Source organism: Brienomyrus brachyistius, chromosome 24 (genome assembly GCF_023856365.1).
Source record: "Brienomyrus brachyistius isolate T26 chromosome 24, BBRACH_0.4, whole genome shotgun sequence".
Classification (NCBI taxonomy): Eukaryota; Metazoa; Chordata; class Actinopteri; order Osteoglossiformes; family Mormyridae; genus Brienomyrus; species Brienomyrus brachyistius.
This window is the reverse complement of record NC_064556.1, coordinates 6302108-6322489: the sequence shown is the minus strand read 5'-3', so window position 1 is coordinate 6322489 and position 20382 is coordinate 6302108. Positions and strand designations below refer to the sequence as shown.

The window sequence follows — 20382 nt, the reverse complement described above, 5'->3', positions numbered from 1 at the left end:
ATGCTGGTCACAGAGAGCAGACATTCTTTGACAGTTGTGGTCCCTGTCTTTGTTGCAAAATGCATCCTCTTCAACCTACACTCACAGTGGAAGAAGCAGTGCAAGCTACAAAGAAAGGTCACCGGAGCAAGCAGGCGTGCGAGGACACCGGTCTGCAGCCTCCGGCGGTGACCTTCCAGCCCCGGATTTTTCCAAAACTGCCCGCCCCGCTCCGCTCGAACGCTGCGTTATCGTCCGGATGCGCGCGTGTCGATCTGCCACTGCATGGCGTGCAGCTGAGTGAACGCTCCAAAATTAGCACATGGACATGACAGAGGAACTTTTGCTCGCTGACACGGGCTGATAGGAGAATTACATGCTCCGTTTCAACACTGTGATACCGTGTCTGTCTGAAAAATAAACTGTTAGAACTAAAAGGATGTAAAGGGTGAATTTTTTATTTACATTTTAGTGTAAAAATATTGTAACTCAAAACAAAACACCCTAAAACATCTAGATGGTGGCCGAGATGTTGCCTTCTTATCAATGTTATCTTGAAATGCACACATCGACGACACAGGCCTCTATGTGAATATGGCAATAATACAGCCTGACTCACTCTGACCACGTGTTGCACAAACACTCATGGAAAAGAGCCAGACAGAGACCCGCTGTGTTAGAGTAAGCATTTATGAATATTGTTCCACTTTAATTGTCCCCCCCCCCCCACACACACACACCAGTTGGTGGTGGGGGCAGGGGGGTCCAGGATAGGGTAGTATTATGTGCAAAATGGGAAATTTTAACTTCCTAATTTCATGCATGTCATGCAAGTATAATTATCACATTTTGCCATCATAAGTAGAGGCATAAAACCAAGAGGATGGAGGAGGGGTGTGTTACGCCCAAACATTTAATTTCACATCATGCATCCCCCAATAAATAGACCTTTCAATTTAAATAATGACATCGTGTCCCCCCATATCAAACTCACCCCAACGCTATAATCACAGGGCAAATACAGACACGTTACTGTAAGAAAGGTCAATACGGTTTGATATGTTTCTGTTTTCAGTGGTAACATGGATGACAATATTGCACTTCCTTGGGGTATAAGCGGAATGAGAAGATCGAATGAGCGGACAGCAGGATCCCTTGGCTGTGAGTGGTGTGGCGTGTTTGTGGTGCCGATGCTCTTACTGCTGTGTCTGTGAGACCTCCCTCCGTCTCTGCCTGAGCAGCTAAAATAAAAACAGCAAGTGGATTTACGCGTTTTTCTCCAGAAATGAAAGCCATTGTGTCCTAGAGATTGCCCTGCTCATCTAGGTGAGTGTTACATAAACCTCGTGCGTCTTTCCGTCAAGATACCAGTATTACGTCTTGATAAACTAGTATACCAGCGCGAAGTGTGATTTCTCTTACACCAGCTCATACTTCCTCTTTCAGGCAACACTGTCATCAACAGGAAGCCAGGAGGAAATGAGATCTGTCGTCTTTCTTCTTTTCAGAATCATCTGGCAGTTCTTGATTCTGTCCACACTCCATTCCGTTCGACTCTCCCTCCGGGCCCGCTCTGTCCTCAAGGCCCAACCTTCTCGACCGTCCTCGACCCGCTGACGGACGTCGTCATTCTCGCCAGCTGCCAGCCGTTCGCCCTCGCCGCCGCGACGATTTCGCAAGAGGAAAGCTTTTAAATACTTCAGTCCCGTTACGTCTCTTTCTCAGCTACTCTTTTGATGTCCATTATGGTGTAACCGTTTCCCTTTAGCTACGTTGCTCTGGAATGACGCCGACATTCTCTCTCGCATAGATTACGGTTCAAACCCACAGTTTGTCTTCTCCAGAGCGGACGGCGGAGCAGGTCAGGGCGTAGGCAGCTTTGAACGAGGAACATTTTCTACGGGGCCTTTGTGGCAGCCATGCTGGCATGGTTATAAATGAACGCAAAATAGAAGTCACGATATGTCTGATTGGTTTTTCTACGAGGATAATTGAAGGACACTCATCTGGGGCTCGAATATTAACATACCGCAGTTACAATGAGTTTCGACCACGTTCCCTCCAAGTCAGAGGTTATGAGTTGGAATCCGCCGCGGTTGGCGGACTACTTGAGGAAGGTAAGAGCTCGTCGTGTTTCTGATCCTTTCGCTCATCCAGTGTGGTCAGTGTGCCTGGGCCGCACTCAAAGAATAGTGGTGTTGGTTGTTCCCTTGAATCTTTACGTCATTCGGTTCGATCTCTGAGTTCTGACAGGATGTGGTTAGGAATACATGCGTCCGCTATATCTTGGGCTCTGTGGGGTCATTCATTGTGCATGGACACATACACCCAGACGAGGGGTCGGGTCTCGAAGCGATCAACGTGCTCGCTTCTCAGGATCTGAGCTTCTCTAAGATTGCATTTTTTTCTGTCAGATCAGACTTGCAGGCACAGTGCCTTCGGATTAAATGGAATATTTTTGACCCCCCAGTGCCAAGGGACCCCCCAACACATACAATTGTACGAAGCTAAAGATGTGGGATTTGAAAAATAAAAAATAAATAATGGCGTGATGATTTTACACCACATGACCTCAACAGTAAACTTGAATGTCGCTTTGGGAAGTTAGCAAAGAAAACTCATTATTCATTTCTGTTTTCCATACAACGTGTAACCGGATGGATAATTGCATGTGAACCAGGTACTGCTCTCTTCAGAGATGAATCTTAACATGTTTTTTTACCAAAACATTAGAGCTTTGACGATCCAGTACGTTAGAACTTAGCGCGGTTAGCGTCCCAACGCACCTAAGTAGCTAACATGCTGGTAGCAATACGCAAAGTAATTGAACTTATCGTTATCGTTTAACCGTTAATTTTATACATATTTATCTAAAGGTAAGATGACTTTAAATGTAGCTATTCGTCTCTATAGTTGATATTTGAAGTATATTTCCAGTGTACTCCAGGTCTGAGTCACTTCTTAGAGAATGCATATTGTCTTTGTTGGTCCTGTGAGCCCCGCCCAACTATCCAAGTTTGGACTTGGTGGAAAGCACAGGCGGGGCTGTGTGAGAGATGTCGTGCGGTTTTTAGCTCTCTGTCTTCTCAGGCGAACCTGACCGGCTGTGACAAAGTCATCCTGAAGTACAGCATGAACGGCCCGCGCTTCCTGGTAAGTGCCCAGGGGCCCAGACGCCCGTCCGCGGATCTAGTCTCCACCCGGTGCCATCATGTGGAGCCAGTTACCCCTCATCTGCATGACATTCTGTGTGTCTGCATAGTGATCAGTCTGGAACTTAATAAGATAAGAGAAGGCAGAACTTTACTGATCCATCGGGGGGGGGGGGGGGGGGGGGGGGGAGCGAGGGGTGCAAAAAGAGAGTGGAGTTACAGGTAAAACAGAAGAACCTAAGCAGAACATCTACTGAACCTCACCAAGGCTTCTGGCCTCTTTGAAGCCTCGTTCTCACAGTTGAGCCTCACTAGAGTGCCAAAGCGGAGTTCCAAATCCGGTCCTCGGGGGCCTGTGGACGGTACACGTTTTTGCTCCCTGGACCGTCAGCAGGTCCCCAAGGCTTGAGGTCGCTGAGGGACCAGATTGGGTGCTAAAGGATGAAGCTCCACGCTCATGTCCTTGGTCAATGGTGCAAAGACTCAGCGGTTAACGGGGCCCAGAGCGAGCAGCACGTGACCCTCTGATGCTTTTTCTCTTCTAGAACATGTCTGACAATGACCTGCAGAAATTTCCCAAACTTCACGTGCCGTAAGTATTTACAGAGGCAAGAGATTATTATTATTATTGTTATTATTAATTACAATAATTATAATAATAATCACATTTATATAGCGCCTTTCACAAGCCCAAGGTTGCTTTACAAGGAAGGGAGACGGAGAAAAAAAAACGGAAAGGCAAAACACAACACCAATAGGTAGTAGGTTCTCGGACCGACCTTTTAGTGAGTGACATGATACTGAGGCGTATCGTGCGGCCATCTCTGCAGGCCTGGCTCTGGCTGTTCTGGCTCTCCACTGCAAAAGCAGTGAAATGTTAAAACCAGTGTGAATAACTAATGTCACAGAGCGCAACCGAAGGTGTTTCTGCCGATTTCATCTTTTCACTCCTTTGCACCCCCTTACTGAAATGGCAGCCTGGGCCGACCGGTCCTGTCACCTATCGGGCGGGCCGGCCTTAGATCTCCGACTGCGATTCTAGGTGGAAAGGGTGTACGTGCGAGAGGGCGAGGGAGAGAGAACGAGCGGCTATAACTGCTTTGTTTTTTGTTTAATTAGACATTTTCAATTAATGACAAAAGGGCGAGTGCATTTGGTGCATTAAAACTTCTTAAAGCATTATATGACACGGTCTGTCCCGCATTAAATAAAACGATATTGCTCTGTATAAATGGCATCATATCTTAGATTTTAAAGCAGAACTAGCACTCGGAGGTAGAGGTAAGGGGCTTTCACTGATGCAGTGCGTTTCCAGTCGCCTCAGAGATAGCACTGGTTTCAAGTGTAGGGAATGCTGAAGCTGTAGCTAAATGACGGGACGAGGCGTCTAGCATCAGAGAGATATTTAGATGGCGTGCTAGATGCGTGAGTGGGCTGGGCTTTGGTAGCAGCCTAGCAAAGGAGCGAACTGCTGACTGAACTTAATGGAAAATTGGCATAATGAGAGAACTGTCAGGCTGTGGAATTACTCTGATTCAAAGGCAGTCAAAAATGAAGAAATATTCAAGCGTTTCAAAGCCTTAGTGGTAGGGGCTAATTTTAGAATGGGGGAGGCAGGGAAAGAATGCACAAACAGTACTGCGGTCACACTTACCACATCCTGCCGTCACAGAGCCCCCCCACCCCAACCGAACACGATCTTAACTCCCAACCAAAGGCCCAGACAAAAGCCATGCGACCTGCTGTGAGTGAATGCCAGTGCTCAGTATCTCCCTGTCGCCCTCTGCAGGTTCGTCACCAAGATCTGCTGCGAAATCAACAAGAAGGAAGAGAAGAGAACAATCTTTAAGAAGAAGTGAGCTGGCCTCGAACCCCCGTGTCATGCGAAGCGCTGTCATCCCGGCCCGCTTGTAAACACAGACGTAAATGTGGTGTTTTTTTTTTTCCCAGCAGCCAGCACCACAGAAGTATCACGAACAAGGTAGCAGTCGCAGCCCAGGCCGATGGTTGCCAGGGCGACAGCATCCTGGGGCTTTGTTGCCGTTTATCTGCTGAGGCAGAAGATCGCACTGGGTAAACGCTGCCCGTTTTTTTTTTTGCAGAGTTCGAACAGGAAAATTCAAGGCTGGGACTCCGAAGAGTTCGTAAGTCAGCCTGACAGTGACCCCCTGCCCCCGCCCCCCGACGTGACCTCATGCTCCATTGTCCTGCCTCCTTTCCGAGTATCTCCCTCGGCCCGAACTGTCAGCACCTTTCTCTCTCCCCCCCCCCCCCCCCCCCCCCCCCCCCCTTCCCTGAGGAGCAGAGTGACGACGACTACGAGAGCCCCGATGGGGACGACGACGTGGACGGGGGGGATTATGAGTCTCCGGATGACGGAAATCTCGGAAAAGGGGAGCCGAGAGCGACAACGACTACGAGCCACCGCCCTCCGACCGGCCTGAAGATGCTCCCCTGCAGATCTGCCCCTCAAAGCCCATAGGCGACAGCGATTATATCGGTAATGTGAAGGCAACAGTCCCCATGGCCGCCAGCTTGACTTCCGCTGACATTTACAAACAGCTGGTCCATTTTTCCGCATTTATCATTATTTACTACCTATTGTTAAACAACCGGCAGTAGAAAAACACACAAAACACAACCCAGAGTCGGTTTGAACCACTGCAGTATAAGGTTGAAAGTTAGAGACTCCAGTCTTTGTAAAGGAATGAGATTATGTTAGACTAACGATCGGTTTGCATGTAGGAGATCGGGAGAGGGACTCTGTAGGTAGCATTTCCCTGCAGCCTCTGCGGTTTCAGCTCAGACCACAGAGCTTGCAGGTCTCAACCACACCTCTGTGACCTGCAGCTTTTCAGCAGCATTAGAAGCAGCAGCCTAACTGCGGGTGTGTGTGTGTGTGTGTGTGTGTGCATGCTTATGCGTGCATGTGGATTTCTTGGCAGATAACAACCGGAATCGGCACACATCAGCGAAGCTATCGCAGAACCAGCCCCCGGCCCCCCCAGAGCGCCCCGGCGCCAGCCTGCCCCCACCTTCCACCGCCCGCGTACGTGGCCTTGCTCTCGCCTTTTCCTTTTTCCACTGCGGTTTTTCGGCTGCCCTCTTTTCCTGCCCGTGTCACTTCCTGTCTGCATCCTGGGGTCAAAGGTCAGAGTTTATTTTGTACTTTTTTTTATGACAGGTGGCCCCCCACCTTCCTAAGAGCGAGCCGTCCTCACAGAGACCAATCAAGCCTCCTGCTAAATGTAAGAACATGCATTTCTATTTTTAAACGAATGTCAAGCATCACAGAGATTAGTACTGTTGCCTCACACCTCCGGGACCTGGGTTTGAGTCTTTGCCCCACCTCTACATGTGTGGGGTTTGTGTGTTTGCTCTGTATTATCATGAGATTCCACCTCCCCCAGTCCAATTGTCAAAGCTCTAGAGTTTCTACATTGAATGAATGAATGAATGAAAGGCCTTATAATCATTGCAAGGTACAATGAAACTGGAAATTTCTTGTCACTACAAGATACTAAAAGGTAGGAAGTAAAAAAATAAAGAAAAACTATATATATATATATATATATATATATAACATAAAACAACATAAACAAATATAAATAAGCAAATAGAATATAAAGGAAGTGTAAAGAATAAAAATGTAAAAAATGACATAAAGTAGGTGTTTACATAGAATAAGTGTTATGTTACAGGTAACTCCTCTCTTTGTGATTCAGTTTCACAATCAATATGAAATGAATCACAAGTGCCTGCAGGTGTGAATGGCGTGTGGGTTGGCGCCCCATCCTGGGTTATTCCCTCCCTCGCACCTGTAGCTTCTGGGACAGGTTCTGGTCCCCCGTGTCCCTGCGTAGATCCCGCGGGTGTGAGAGATCTCGTGTACGCCTCTTTTCACACGTGACCTCATACCGCCTTGGTGTAAACGCCCCATATTTCCGTCTCCAAGCTCCCGGGCTACCCGCCCCCCACGTGGACCGCAGGACGAAGCCTGGCTCTTCAGACCGAAGTCTGCCCAGTCTGCCAGGGTTCCCAGAAAGGGAAGAACACTTTCCAGGTAAACATGTGTCCATAGTCACCTTTCAGACTCATAAAATCAGTCACTGCACAGTTTACTTCCAGGGGAAAGTGTTAATAATATTATTATTGATAATAATAATAATAATAATAATAATAATAATATTTTGGTTACCCAAAATTAAAACATTTCTGAACAACTGTACAATCCTTTTCATGTCCCAAAACAGGCTAATGGAGCAGAAACTAGCTGTCGATCGTTTGCTACGATCAATTACTTTTTTCTTCAGTAAACACAGAATGCTAATTATCCCGTATAAATTGTTTACATTATGTTGGACAATCTTTAAATCCCAGTGACTTTAATGAAGGTCTTTTAAAACGGTATTAAAACAGCTGTAAGGTTTGTCATGCCCTGATATCCAGTTCTTCCCCACGTGGTTGATAAAATCGGCAGCATTAATTCGTGACACGCAAATATATAAAATCATTGTAAAGCAGTAAAGCATTTCCATCTTTGTCTCCGTAGGAAGGAAGCCACCTATGCCAGACGCGGTAAGAATTCTTCTTAAGTTATCTGATCAGTATCTAACGTTTTTTCACTCAGCTTGGTTCCTTATACGCATTTAGGTCCATATATCTTCTAATCGTTTACGCTGTCAGGTTCATACGTTACGAATAAAACAGTAACTTGTTGCTGTATGTAGACATAGGTATAACAATGTTCTTCACGAATATTTCTCTTGTGCCGCAATGGAAATAAAAGTTTACGCATTGTTAACTGAAAGATTTTCACGTAGCCTATGTTGTAGTTTTGTTGCTCAGTACATTGGACTCATGCCACAAACTTATAATTAGCTTATTAAATCATCACCAGGACTCTGCACATGATAAACCATATGGAAGATGGATGGATAGAAAAGATGTTAAGTCATTACTTTAAAATTGACAGACTACGCAGTTTGCAATTAAAGTCAATGTGTTTTATTGACCGAATCAAATAACGGGCTTGACTGTTTTGGCTCTGCACAACTGATTCGGAAAAGTTATGTTCCCGCTATTTTAGGTGACCTTTTTTATGCATCGTGACCTGAAAGATAAGGTTACAAGCGAAAACAGGCAGTGAAAGGGCCGAGGAGGAAAGCGAACAGATGCAAAATCCAGCCAGAAGCTCAAACACGTAGTCTTACATAACGATAAATGGCCGAACGATGAGCAGTGTGACGGATGGCTGAGTTTGGTTCTGAATGATCAGCTTTCGGCAATGTGCGCAATCGGTCCTTTTAAAAATAAGCGGGGGAGGCTTTGTAGCTCGTATGAAAAGCGACGAGCACGGATGCATGATGCATGAAAAAACATTTTAGCAAGAGAAAACAAGCAGCAGTTACTGAAGACCGTATATACATTTACATATATATACGTATATGATTATGACAAGATCACACTAATTTATTTAAAAACTACGTAATATAAATTATTTCCTGTTCTGCAATGGCTGAATGTATTATAAGAGGGCTAGCTGTGAAAGGCTCGATTTATTTATCCATCAGGAAATGGACAATTTTTAACAACGTCGTGTGCATTCTGCTTCAAAGATCTCTCGTACTTCGGCATGCATTGATGCCAGGCGGTCGAAACGTGGTCGTGAATATGCGAATTGGTGGGAAAATGTATTTTTTTTTATTGCCGTCGCGTTTGCGGATTATCTCTAACCGAGGTAGTTACTAAAGGAGGAGAGGTTGTGATAGATTAGATTAAAACGAAAGTGTTTCAATTGATGTTATGGTACAAAATCCTTGTCAAATGTGGCCTGGATCGTCATAAATATCTGTTTCGTTCTTTAGGCCTATATGAATTTACTCACACTTACCGTCATGTATTTATCATCGATCGGACATTCCTGAGAAACATTTGTGAGAAACATTGCTTTTAACGCGTTTGACCTCTTTTGCCTCTTACAGTTCACCACTCCGAGAAGGTACGGAGCCCCGATCGCTGGCACGGAGCGACTCCGCGTCGCTCTGACGAAGCGCAAGACCCGCGCTCGCTCAGCCTTGAATCTCGCACCATCACTTATCGTAACTCTTAAGCTTTGCCAGGTCATAACAGAAGTTTGCTCTAACTGTTGGGCTGACATCTGCCGCTGCTTTTTCGCGTGATGCCAGGCCAAACTGCGCGACAGTGACCCCCGTCCCCGATCTAAGCCGGTTGTTGCCACATTTTCATCCACAGAAGCGTCGTCGCTGACAAGCCACCAGACTTGCCTCGACTCGCCAAGCCACCGCTGCCAGGGCCTGGGGTCAACAGATCAGCCTCTTCTGTCGGCAGACAGCCAGCAATTCTGCCCCCTCCTGTAAGTTATTAAGCTTCACATTTTTAACTTTAACTACTCTGGCTCGGTGTTAACGGTCAGAAGGTCACAGGTTAAAATCCCATGGCTAATGTGGTTTTACTTTAAGCAAGCATCTTAACTGCAATTGTTCCTGGGACTGTTTGCCTCCAGATAAAAGCTGCAGCGAAAAGAAATTAAATGTGAAAAAAGAACGGAATGTGAAAAAATGTACATTAAAAATGTATGCAATGTTGCTGTCCTGCCATAGTTAAGACCTCTCCTTTTCATTTCACCCCCCTGCTCACAGCTCCAAGACGATGGTAAGCTCTCGATCTTAACGTCTGCCCCCCCCCACCCCCCTGAAAAACGAACCTAACTATATTATCTCAAAGCTCATTTGTTTTGGCCTACTGAACGATAATGATTGGCGTGGTGTCTACCTCCCATTTCCCCTGCAGCACATATACCAAAAATACCAGGAGGGGCGCCTTTTAACTCCAACACATTCCCCTTACCCACGCGTGGCCCCTCGCCTCGGCCGGGGCCCTCGAATTCTGAAAGGTAAGGCCTCGCATGCGGAGATGCACGCGGACATGCAGCCCTGACTTGATCTCTTCTGACTGCTGATGTCTTGCCTCTGCAGTTTACCCACCCCAATCCACCCAGGTGGGTCCCTTCCTTCTCGACTGCAAATGGGTGAGCAATCTGCAGGCACTTCCTCCCTGCATGTAGCCCGAGCTCTGACTGTTGCTGCTGAGTAATACGGTATTTTCTGTACCATTTTTTTAATGCAAGCCATGAATACCCAGAGGCCCGGACAGAAAGCCGATCGCCTGCCGATGTCCCAGCCGCAGGTTACCGATTTGGGCCCAGATGACGAGCAGGTCTGCACATCCACTTTCCTCTCTTTTCACTTGTGGTTTCTTTAGACTTTCTATCGTCATCATGCGCTTCTGCATTGGGTTTGGCTCGCCATTAATAATAGCGTGAGTAGACAACAACAAAGGCACATACCAAAGAGCGTCGGAAATGATAAACTACAAGCACTTTTTTCGATTAGCGATCAAATCAGTCGGCGAACATTTGCAAATCCAGTGGAAATTAAAAATGTTTTTCCGACCAATGACCGAATTTATTGTTTTGTGTGGCTGACAACAATGTACCTTGGGAGTGAGCGAGATCTTAATGTACAAAATGTTTACAAAGTCCCCTTCATGAAGGATGAAAGAAATCGAGTATGTAAGGCTGACGTAAAGTCACAAGCACAGTCGTGGTCACGCCTAGACTGACGTAAAGTCGCAAGCACAGTCGTGGTCACGCCCAGGCTGACGTAAAGTCGCAAGCACAGTCGCGGTCACGCCCAGGCTGACGTAAAGTCGCAAACACAGTCGCGGTCACGCCCAGGCTGACGTAAAGTCGCAAACACAGTCGCGGTCACGCCCAGGCTGACGTAAAGTCGCAAACACAGTCGCGGTCACGCCCAGGCTGACGTAAAGTCGCAAACACAGTCGCGGTCATGCCCAGGCTGACGTAAAGTCGCAAGCACAGTCGCGGTCACTCCCAGCCTGCCATAAAGTCGCAAACACAGTCGCGGTCACGCCCAGCCTGACGTAAAGTCGCAAACACAGTCGCGGTCACTCCCAGCTTGCCGTAAGGTCACAAACACAGTCGCGGTCACGCCCAGGCTGACGTAAAGTCGCAAACACAGTCGCGGTCACGCCCAGGCTGACGTGAAGTCGCAAACACAGTCGCGGTCACGCCCAGACTGATGTAAAGTCGCAAGCACAGTCGCGGTCACGCCCAGCCTGCCGTAAAGTCGCAAGCACAGTCGCGGTCACTCCCAGCTTGCCGTAAGGTCACAAGCACAGTCGCGGTCACTCCCAGCTTGCCGTAAAGTCGCAAACACAGTCACGGTCACGCCCAGGGTGACGTAAAGTCGCGAACACCGTCGCCGTCATGCCCAGGCTGCCGTAAAGTTGCAAGCACAGTCGCGGTCACTCCCAGCCTGCCGTAAAGTTGCAAGCACAGTCGTGGTCACGCCCAGGGTGACGTAAAGTCGCAAGCACAGTCGCGGTCACTCCCAAGCTGCCATAAAATCGCAAGCACAGTCGTGGTCACTCCCAGGCTGCCGTGCGTTTCGGTTAACGCCCTGATTGCTGGAACGCAACTCGGACGTTGAATGAGAAATGGCTGTATAAATGAATTATAAATAACACAAGGATAGGATTTGTAGTAATGAATAAAGTGTCAGTGTGTAGATACATAAAGCTGCAAGTGTATAAACAAACTGCGCAGTTCGAGGGAGCAGCATTTACAGGGAGCCTCTGCTTTCCCATGAAAGATGTGCCTCTCGTGTGCCTGCAGGACCTGGACCCAGAGTGGTACGTGGCTCACGTGACCAGAGCGCAGGCCGAGGGCTTTTTGAGGAGGATAAACCGGGTGAGTCCCCCTCTCGCGCCGCCCTGCCGCAAAGTGCTATCAGCAGGCAATTATCCTTAAGCATCCATTTAAATGCGTTGGTCATTAGTAGTGGGGGTATTTCCTGACCTTTCCTCTGCCACTGCACAGTTCATAAGGTCACAATCCCAGGGTGCACCACTGGTGAATATATACTGCTTTATAATGCAGTTGTGATTGTGGTGATCAGACTGTGAAGACAAATATCCTTATAGGACAATAAAGGCTATCTATCTATCTGTCTGTCTGCCTGCCTGTCTGCATCTATCTATCTGTCTGTCTGTCTGTCTGTCTGCATCTATCTATCTGTCTGTCTGCCTGCCTGTCTGCATCTATCTATCTGTCTGTCTGTCTGTCTGCATCTATCTATCTGTCTGTCTGTCTGCCTGCCTGTTTGCATCTATCTATCTATCTATCTATCTATCTGTCTGTCGATTAGATTTATATTATATTGTGGGTACCAAATGTCCCCCACAATGTGATAACAACCTGTTATTTTGACGTTGTGGGGACCATTTCTCAGATTCCCACAAAGATCTGTGGATACAATCACAAAAGTAAAAATGACAAGGTTCTTATTTAACTTGGTTACTTGTGGTTAAGGTTGTGGTCGGGTAGAGGTTATGGTCATCATGTTGGGATTAGAGTTTTCCTCATAGAAACGATTGGAGAGTCCCCACATAGACATAATTACAAACCCGTGTGTGTGTGTGTGTGTGTGTGTGTGCGTGGGGGGGGCTCAAACCCTGCCTCAAGCATGATCCTAAACCCCAATTCTCTCTAAAAACATTCTGTTTTGAATAAAAGTGTCTGCTAAGATAAATATAGTAATGTGAGGTTCGATTTTATCGTCAACTGCTATGTATGATGTTTACGTCCCAGATGTAAGTGAGCAGGTAACGGTGTGGTCTCGTCAGTCATCGGGCGTGACGTCTATTTTTCAGGACGGCACGTTTCTCGTACGGGACAGCTCAAAAAGATCATCCACCCAGCCATACACCCTTATGGTGCTTTACCAGGACAAAGTCTACAACATCCAGATCCGGTACAACAGCGAGAAGGACGTCTTCCTGCTCGGTACTGGGCTGAAGAACCGCGAGGTAAGCATTCTTGGGAACACCACATACGCCAATTCCTGGATTTTTATTGATGGGACACCCCCCCCCCCCCACCCACCCCTCTGGCAAAATTAACTACCGCAGCCGCTAAAAGGTGCGACATTCCTGGCCTGAAACTCAGTCACACTGCAGCGCTGGGTAAAGATGACTTGCTTAGGAAACCTGTATCCGCAATGCTATAAAATGGACACAAGGGGGAGTGTTAAGTTCATGTTTTTAAATGTTTCATTTACTTTATTGGCTGAAAATGAAAACGATTAATGAATTTCTCCTGCAGAACTTCCCCAGGGTGAGAGACATAATTCAATTCCACATGAAGATACCGCTTCTACTCATCGACGCGAAGGACGCTGGTTCGGGACCGCAAAAACAGTGTCTATTAACGCACTCGGTACAGTACTGACGGCCTCCAGAAAAGATTACCAAAAACGGCAGAAGGCAAAAGGGAATTCTGGGATGCAGAAACAGTACCGTGTCGTGGGGAAGAGAGCGATCTGAAAATCATGGAAACAACTTCTTTCCGTGTAACACCAAAATGACTCTGTTGTCATTGTGTTTTATTAACTGCTTTCATTTCACATTTAATTTGATTTCAGCTACAGGTAACTAGCATATTTTAGATAATCGTCAGATCTAAGTTATGTGCAAAAGTTTATATCGGTTTTTTTTTTTTTACTAGCCTGCATTTTGCATTTTAACAATTAAAAGCTCAGAACGAAATGGTTAACATACAATGGGTTATTGTGACGAGAAGGCAAGAATCGGCTCCGCATTTAAAACGAAAGTGTGGGCTTCGCAATGAGAAGTCTTTATCACCTTTGCATGAAAAGTTTCAAGGCTGATTGCATGGCAAATATTGAAAGAGATGAACGCAAAGTAATCTGAATAACTGCGAACTACGCACGAGGAGTGGATGCAAAAGCACGTGGCGCCACGCCTTCACCGCTCGAGGCAACCTGTCCATCTCCGCTCATGTGATCAGTGATCGTCCTCCTGGCCTTTTACTTTTCTAGGTAAAACTGTAGCCACGTATATTTTACCCAGAGCTGCTTAGTTCACCAGCAGTGTGGTTTTACCCGCTCCAAGTGTAACGGTATGTTTTGATCCTCATACACGCGTGTCGCTGCACGTCTCCCCCATTTGACTGCCAGTTTCATACATTTCCACTAATCGCATGTTTTTGAAAGCATCTTTGTTTCAAAGTAACATTTTCATTCAGTGTGTGACACGTTGTACTGTAACTGTAAAGTATCTCTTTAGATGGTCAGTCTTAAAGCTGTATTTCAAGGTGTGAAACTATAGCACAAAAATAAAAATGAAAAAAAAAATGTATTATGCTACAAAATAGGCCATGTTAATGACTCAGCCTCTCCGTACATTTCTCTGATGACCAAATCCTGTTATTCTTATGAAAAGTAAGTACTTTAATAGCTATTTAGACATTTCTTCAGCTTTTTATTCTTAGTGTGTTGTAAATATTATCAGTGTTATAAAGTGGCGAGTCAGATCGAGGTACCTAAGCAGAGCTAACTGCAGACTGGAGATAAATTATAAACTGGAAATAAATGTACCTGAATATCAATACACCTTTTGAATATCTTAAGTAACATTTTTTTTAAATGTCCAACAGTTTATTTAACCTATAATGGTAAATAATGAATTATGAAATATATTCGTGTTTTCTTACAAAGCTAAAGTACAGTAGTTTTACAGTGAAAACAATAAATATGCTGAATAAAAACTATTTTAAATGATAAGAAAATGGAATATAAGTGACACAATGTATCAATATGAATAATTGTAAATGGTTTGATACATTAACAAATTTGAAATGGTTGTTTATTAAAATGTCAATACATTTCTGTTTAATATATAATCTCAATTTTCTGTAAATAAAGCATATAGTAAAATGAGAAAAGTGATGTAATTGAAAATATATAATAATGGAGATTCTCATTCAGTACTTAATGGTTTATTTAACTTGAATGAGTATGGGAGAGATTCATTCAGAGATGTGGAGATGTAGATGTAGGGTTAGGATGGTCGTGGATGGTGGAGCAGAAACAGATAACAGGAGACCTTCCTTACACCCGGACAGATTCCTTTAAGCCTAGTAAATACAGAATGAGGAAACCCATTGACATATGCAGGGAACCGACCAATCAGAAGAGAAGGGGGAGTTCTCGTGTTTCCATAAATTAATCGGGTGAGACAGGCGGCGGCTGTGATGTACCTGACATTCCTACACGGGTACGTTGAGGCCTGACAGGGAAAAGGGAGACCATCCACGTGCGGAGGAATCTGAAAAGGTGAGGTAAGTGTTCTTCAAGACACTTCGGGGGAAGGAAACGTAGGAGGAAACCAGCCGAGACCGAAGAACGAACCGGAAGGATTTCACTGAGCGATGACGTCAGTCGAACCTCAGGTTCTGATGCCAGAGTTAAGCTCCAGTAGTGATGGTTACTATACCCTGCCGTCTCCGGCCGGCCCCGAGTGGACCGCTCCGGATCTGGGAGACCTCACCTCCGGCTACGTGAATCCCTACCTATGCATCAGTGGTTCTGGAATGAATGGAACTTCTGGCCTCCAGGCAGGCACTGCCATAGACAGCCCAACTTACAGCATGCAGAGGTCCTACTCATCCATGGCCGGAGCTGGGGTCTTGGCAGCAGGAGAAGCAGGCTGGATCCGAGTCCCCCTGCAGGGGAACTGGATGAATCTGGCCAGGCCCCCCTACTCCTACTCTGCTCTGATCGCCATGGCGATTCACTGGGCGCCCCAGCGACGCCTCACCCTCAGCCAGATCTACCAGTATGTGGCAGATAATTTTCCCTTCTACAGCAAGGGCAGAACGGGCTGGCAGAACTCAATCCGACACAACCTCTCGCTGAACGACTGCTTCAAGAAGGTGCCACGGGGTGTCGATGACCCAGGTGAGAAAGAACGTCGATATTGCACTTCAGTTATTTATCCAAAGCAACTTGCAGTTGGGGTTATAATTTACATGCGCTGTATGGGATTTGAACCCACAACCTCTGCATTGTTAGCACAGCACTGTACTTGTTGAGCTTGAGACAATTCATTACCATTTATAATCGACATTCATAAATAGTACATAGGAAAATGAGTTGCCGAGTTTCAGCTTATTCATGTAGAATTTGATTGTCTCTGCAATTATGCGTGACAGAACATGGTCAAAACTACAGTCTTCAAGTCCGAAATGTTAAATTTTCTTCATCATGGGTGATGATGGTGCCATGATGGTGTACCTAATGAAATGGTCCCTTAATACAGTGTTTTATCTGGTCCTTGTGGATTCACAGCCGGTCCACATTTTTGCTCCCTCCAAGCAGCCCTGCCAGACAGTCCACATTTTTGCTCCCTACCAGGAGCTGGGAGGGAGCAAAAACGTGGAGCGTCTGTGAATCCCCAAGGACCAGATTGGGTAACACCCCTGTAATGGGTCCTCTCTCTCCTAGTAGGTAAGGGAAACTACTGGATCCTTGACCCCAATTGTGAGAAGATCTTCGACAACGGCAACTTCCGCCGCAAGAGGAAGAGAAAGGCGGGTGAGGCGGCAGTCGACGTTTCAAGAATCCGAACGGGTGGGTACGGGACCCCCCAGCTCCCTGCGTGGAGCTCTCCCTGCCTGAGCGGCTTCCTGTCAGAGATGTCTGGGATAGCGGGCTTGCTCGAGGAGGGCGGCCATGTGCTACCCCACGACTACGACTCCCACTGGCCTGCCTCCCCACCTCCAGCACCCACCTCAACTGTGCCACCCAATCAGATCAGCTGTTTTAACACCGGACTAAGCTTTGCCTTCTACCACCAGGATGGCACTGAAGTCTAATAATGCTATATAGGGACTGAGCACCACCTACTCAAAGAGCCTCAGCCCTTCTTCCCCCACTGTGGCATCTTCACTATCTGCCAGGGGGCTGGGTGGTCCCATTCGCACAGAACTCAGAGGCCGTCAGAAGATGACCTCCGCTGACCTTCCATCCAGAGGTCACATGATATAAACCTGTCACATGATTCCCTTCTGAAAAATAATTTTGCGCACCTTTTCATACTTAGTGTTGGACTATGAGCAAAGAGCAGTGCTCTGCTGTCTGCTTTCTTGCCTATTAATGGATCCCGGTTGCTTCTCTGTACGATTATTAGTGTTTCGGAGAAGCTCGTCGACTGATTGTCCCTCAGAGTCAAATGCAAAGACTCTTCAGTCATGCAGAGAGAAAAGCATCGTCTAGGGTCAACCCTAACCATAACCCTAACCCTAACTGCTAACCCTAACCCTAACCCTAACTGCTAACCCTAACCAGCACTAACCATAACCATGTCCTGGGATTTCCACTGTTTTTATAAGAGGGAGGGAGAGCCTGGCTTTTGAGAATTAATATGAAACATTTGAATGTCACAAAAGCTTCCTGTCCTGTTTATTATTTAAAATCAGTAATTTTCTTGTTCATATTTTGAGCCAGTGCATTAGCCATTGCTAATCAAGCGCCACGTAATGTCATGCTTCTGCAAAGACATGCATCCCTGTGACGTCAGCGCTCTCTGTCATCCCAGCCCAAGGCACTGTGACGTCAGTGAAATAAAAAGTGAGATAACGGTCAGGCATGTGACTAGAAGCATCGTTAACTCTGCGATCCGCGGATACACACCCCTGTAATCTCCGGCTGTCATTCGGCGAGAGAATGGCCAATCACACGCAAACACAAGCACGCATTCGGCACTGAATCCCAGTGCATGTTTGTTGACACAAAATGTTGTATTTATCCTGGACAAAATGTCACACTCTCCTGAGATGCATCTGGTGCTAAATGATGGAGAGTGTCGCCTCCTGTGCCAGTAAATGCAGCGCAGATACGAGCCGCCCGATGTGGGAAACCCCACAGATGTCGCCCACGCCTCACCTCATCTCGTGGCAAAGTGCGCTCATCTGTTCAAATGTTCTAACATCATCCCTTCATTTACCCAGAGGCGCAGCGACCGGACAGGCAGGGCAGGTAATGGCCTAGGGGCCCCCAAGCTGGAAGGGGGCCCCGAGCTGGGAGGGGGCCCCCCGAGGGCGGCCAATTACATGGTACTTTGCAACGACAAATCTGTTTTATTTGTATATTCTGTTTTTCACAAGAGGTGAAAATACAGGTCTTGTGTTTATTAATTTCTCTTTGTTAATTATTAATTTACACTTCTCACTAAAAAAGGTACTAAATTTTACCATGCAAGTGCCTATAATTATCTGCATCTATCTGCCAGTACATTGTAGGGCATGTTTTAATATCCAATTTGTGAAAAACTCATATTTTTTACGGAGTGATATTTCATCTCGAGATTTTACTCTGTTTTGAAATGCGCTGTTATCATGTGACAATAAAGGCGACTGTGAATCTGTCTAAGACGCGTTTGTATTTCTTTCATCTGGCAGACAGTTTTGTCCAAAGCAACATACTATTGAGGCAAATAGCACAAATATAAACATACACGCCATCAGGGACTGGATTAGCCCACAGTGCGGCTAGGCTGAGCTTCCGGGGATCCCTCAGCTACTGCCGTAAGCAGGACCAAAACAAACATGGAGGTCGCTTGCCAGTCAACGCCTGAGCAGTTTTTACCCGGGGAGGCAGTTAGGGGCAAGAACAAAAATATGTTCCATACAGAAAGAATGGTGGGTGTACAGGCAGAGATGGGGGGGGGGGGGGGGGAGATAACACAGGGCCTCCTCACTCTCACATCACGCTCGGAGAGACCCGGTGTCGTGTCCCAGCAAGTCCTCTGAGAACAGAATGCGGAGGTGAGGATAAGATCGATGGGCTACCCCCATGACCCTTTATCTGGAGACCTGAGCGGCAGTCACCGGGGTAATGTGGGACATGGTGAGAGGCCGGGGGGGGGGGCAGGGGGTGGGGTGCTGTTCCCATCCAGGTGTCCCGCTTGTCACAACTGACATCAGGGTTCGGGTTCTCCTACGCTAACGACTGACACCCACTGAGACTCCCACTCCCTATTCACGTTAGCCAGCATGGAGCCAAACTGGTGGCGATACGTACTGGAGAGTCTGAGGAACGGAGGAGGTCGAGCAGGAAAATCACAACTTGTCCACCACACATGTGACTTCACTGCGAGCGATTATGGCCGGGTAGGGATGTGAGGTCTGCGATCACGCCGCTCATCTCGCCCGAGTGATGTCACCTGTCTCTGCGAAGGCACCTGTACACAATTTGGGGAGCGACTAGCTACATGTAACAGTGTCACGTAAATAAATAACAAAATAAATATAATTGTAATATAGTACAGTGACAGAGAAAAAATATTCCATTTTAATAATATTGATATTATGTAACATTACAATTACTTATCAAAGTGTTGGTGATTACAAGGGGCTCACATCCGGAAAAAGTCTTTTACATAAAAGACTTATACGTAGATTATAATATTCCTTTTATTGTTTTGCATCTTCAAGGGGGGGGGGGCATGATCCAGGTATATGAGATTCTAACAGGTCAGGATGCTGTTCAGCCAAATGGCTACTTCAATATTAGTTTAAGTACTAGAACTCGTGGCCATAGGTGAAAATTAGCAGGAGAACATTTTAAACTAAATCTGAGGAAGCACTTCTTTACACAGCGTGTAGTTAGAGTATGGAATAGTCTTCCTGTTAGTGTAGCACAAGATAAAACCCTGGGTTCCTTTAAATCAGAGCTAGATAAGATTTTAACAACTCGGAGCTATTAGTTAAGTTCTCCCTAAACTAGCTTGATGGGCCAAATGGCCTCCTCTCATTTGTAAATTTTATGTTCTTACGATGAGCAGAAACGACTTCTTTTGGCATATTTCCATACAACACGGGTCAGCAAGGCTGCTGGGATAAATTTGGCCTTAAATCCATAAAATATTTGTAAAAATACTAAAATAAAAAATTAATCAAATGTAAAAAGTTACACTATTTTGATGAAGTAATCAAAATAGTTACATTACTTATTACATTGGTAACTACTTAATGGGGCACAAATACTTAGTAATAACTTAGTTACTACAACAGCAACAACAAATTTATGTTTGTTTAGCATGTTTATCACAACATTACATTGTCTCAAAGCGCTTTAGAGCATCCCCACCCAAAGCCCCCAGTGAGTAAGTCATAGGCGACAGTGGCAAGGAAAAACTCCCAAGAAGGAAGAAACCTTGGGAGGGACCAGACTCAAAGGGGGAGCCCATCCTCCAGGGGCCGGCAGGGAGAGTCAAATCATGAAGTACAAATCATGAACAAATATAGTCGTTACTTCAGATTAAAGATGTGTCACAATTCATAACT

At 46.2% G+C, this 20382-nt stretch overlaps 2 protein-coding genes across 3 annotated transcripts; both read left to right on the top strand.

Moving 5' to 3' along the window:
* Positions 1-1439: 1439 nt before the first annotated feature.
* Positions 1440-14406, top strand: LOC125719876 (lymphocyte cytosolic protein 2-like). Its single transcript, XM_048994671.1, is given in 21 exon segments — positions 1440-2096; positions 3070-3132; positions 3677-3723; positions 4921-4986; positions 5082-5112; positions 5234-5275; positions 5431-5512; positions 5515-5631; positions 6077-6180; positions 6316-6379; positions 7087-7194; positions 7684-7709; positions 9116-9132; positions 9387-9507; positions 9794-9806; positions 9945-10047; positions 10130-10182; positions 10282-10370; positions 11851-11925; positions 12888-13043; positions 13339-14406. Coding segments are annotated over 21 exon segments (1581 nt in total). The 5' UTR covers positions 1440-2018; the 3' UTR covers positions 13465-14406.
* A 594-nt stretch (positions 14407-15000) lies between these two features.
* LOC125719983 (forkhead box protein I1-ema-like) lies at positions 15001-17844 on the top strand. Of its 2 annotated transcripts, none has more exons than XM_048994906.1 (2): positions 15001-15994; positions 16544-17844. In XM_048994906.1, the coding sequence occupies exons 1-2, from the start codon at positions 15466-15468 to the stop codon at positions 16909-16911; spliced, it is 897 nt and encodes a 298-aa protein (XP_048850863.1). In that variant the 5' UTR covers positions 15001-15465; the 3' UTR covers positions 16912-17844. The 2 variants fall into 2 exon arrangements, with proteins under 2 accessions (XP_048850863.1, XP_048850861.1); XM_048994904.1 differs by having other exon boundaries at positions 16541-17844.
* Positions 17845-20382: the final 2538 nt, after the last annotated feature.

Coding starts and splice junctions, on each gene's coding strand:
- LOC125719983 (XM_048994904.1), top strand. CDS start 15,466: ATGACGTCAGTCGAACCTCAGGTTCTGATGCCAGAGTTAAGCTCCAGT. Junction 15,995..16,540: donor ACGGGGTGTCGATGACCCAG/GTGAGAAAGAAC, acceptor TCTCTCTCCTAG/TAGGTAAGGGAAACTACTGG.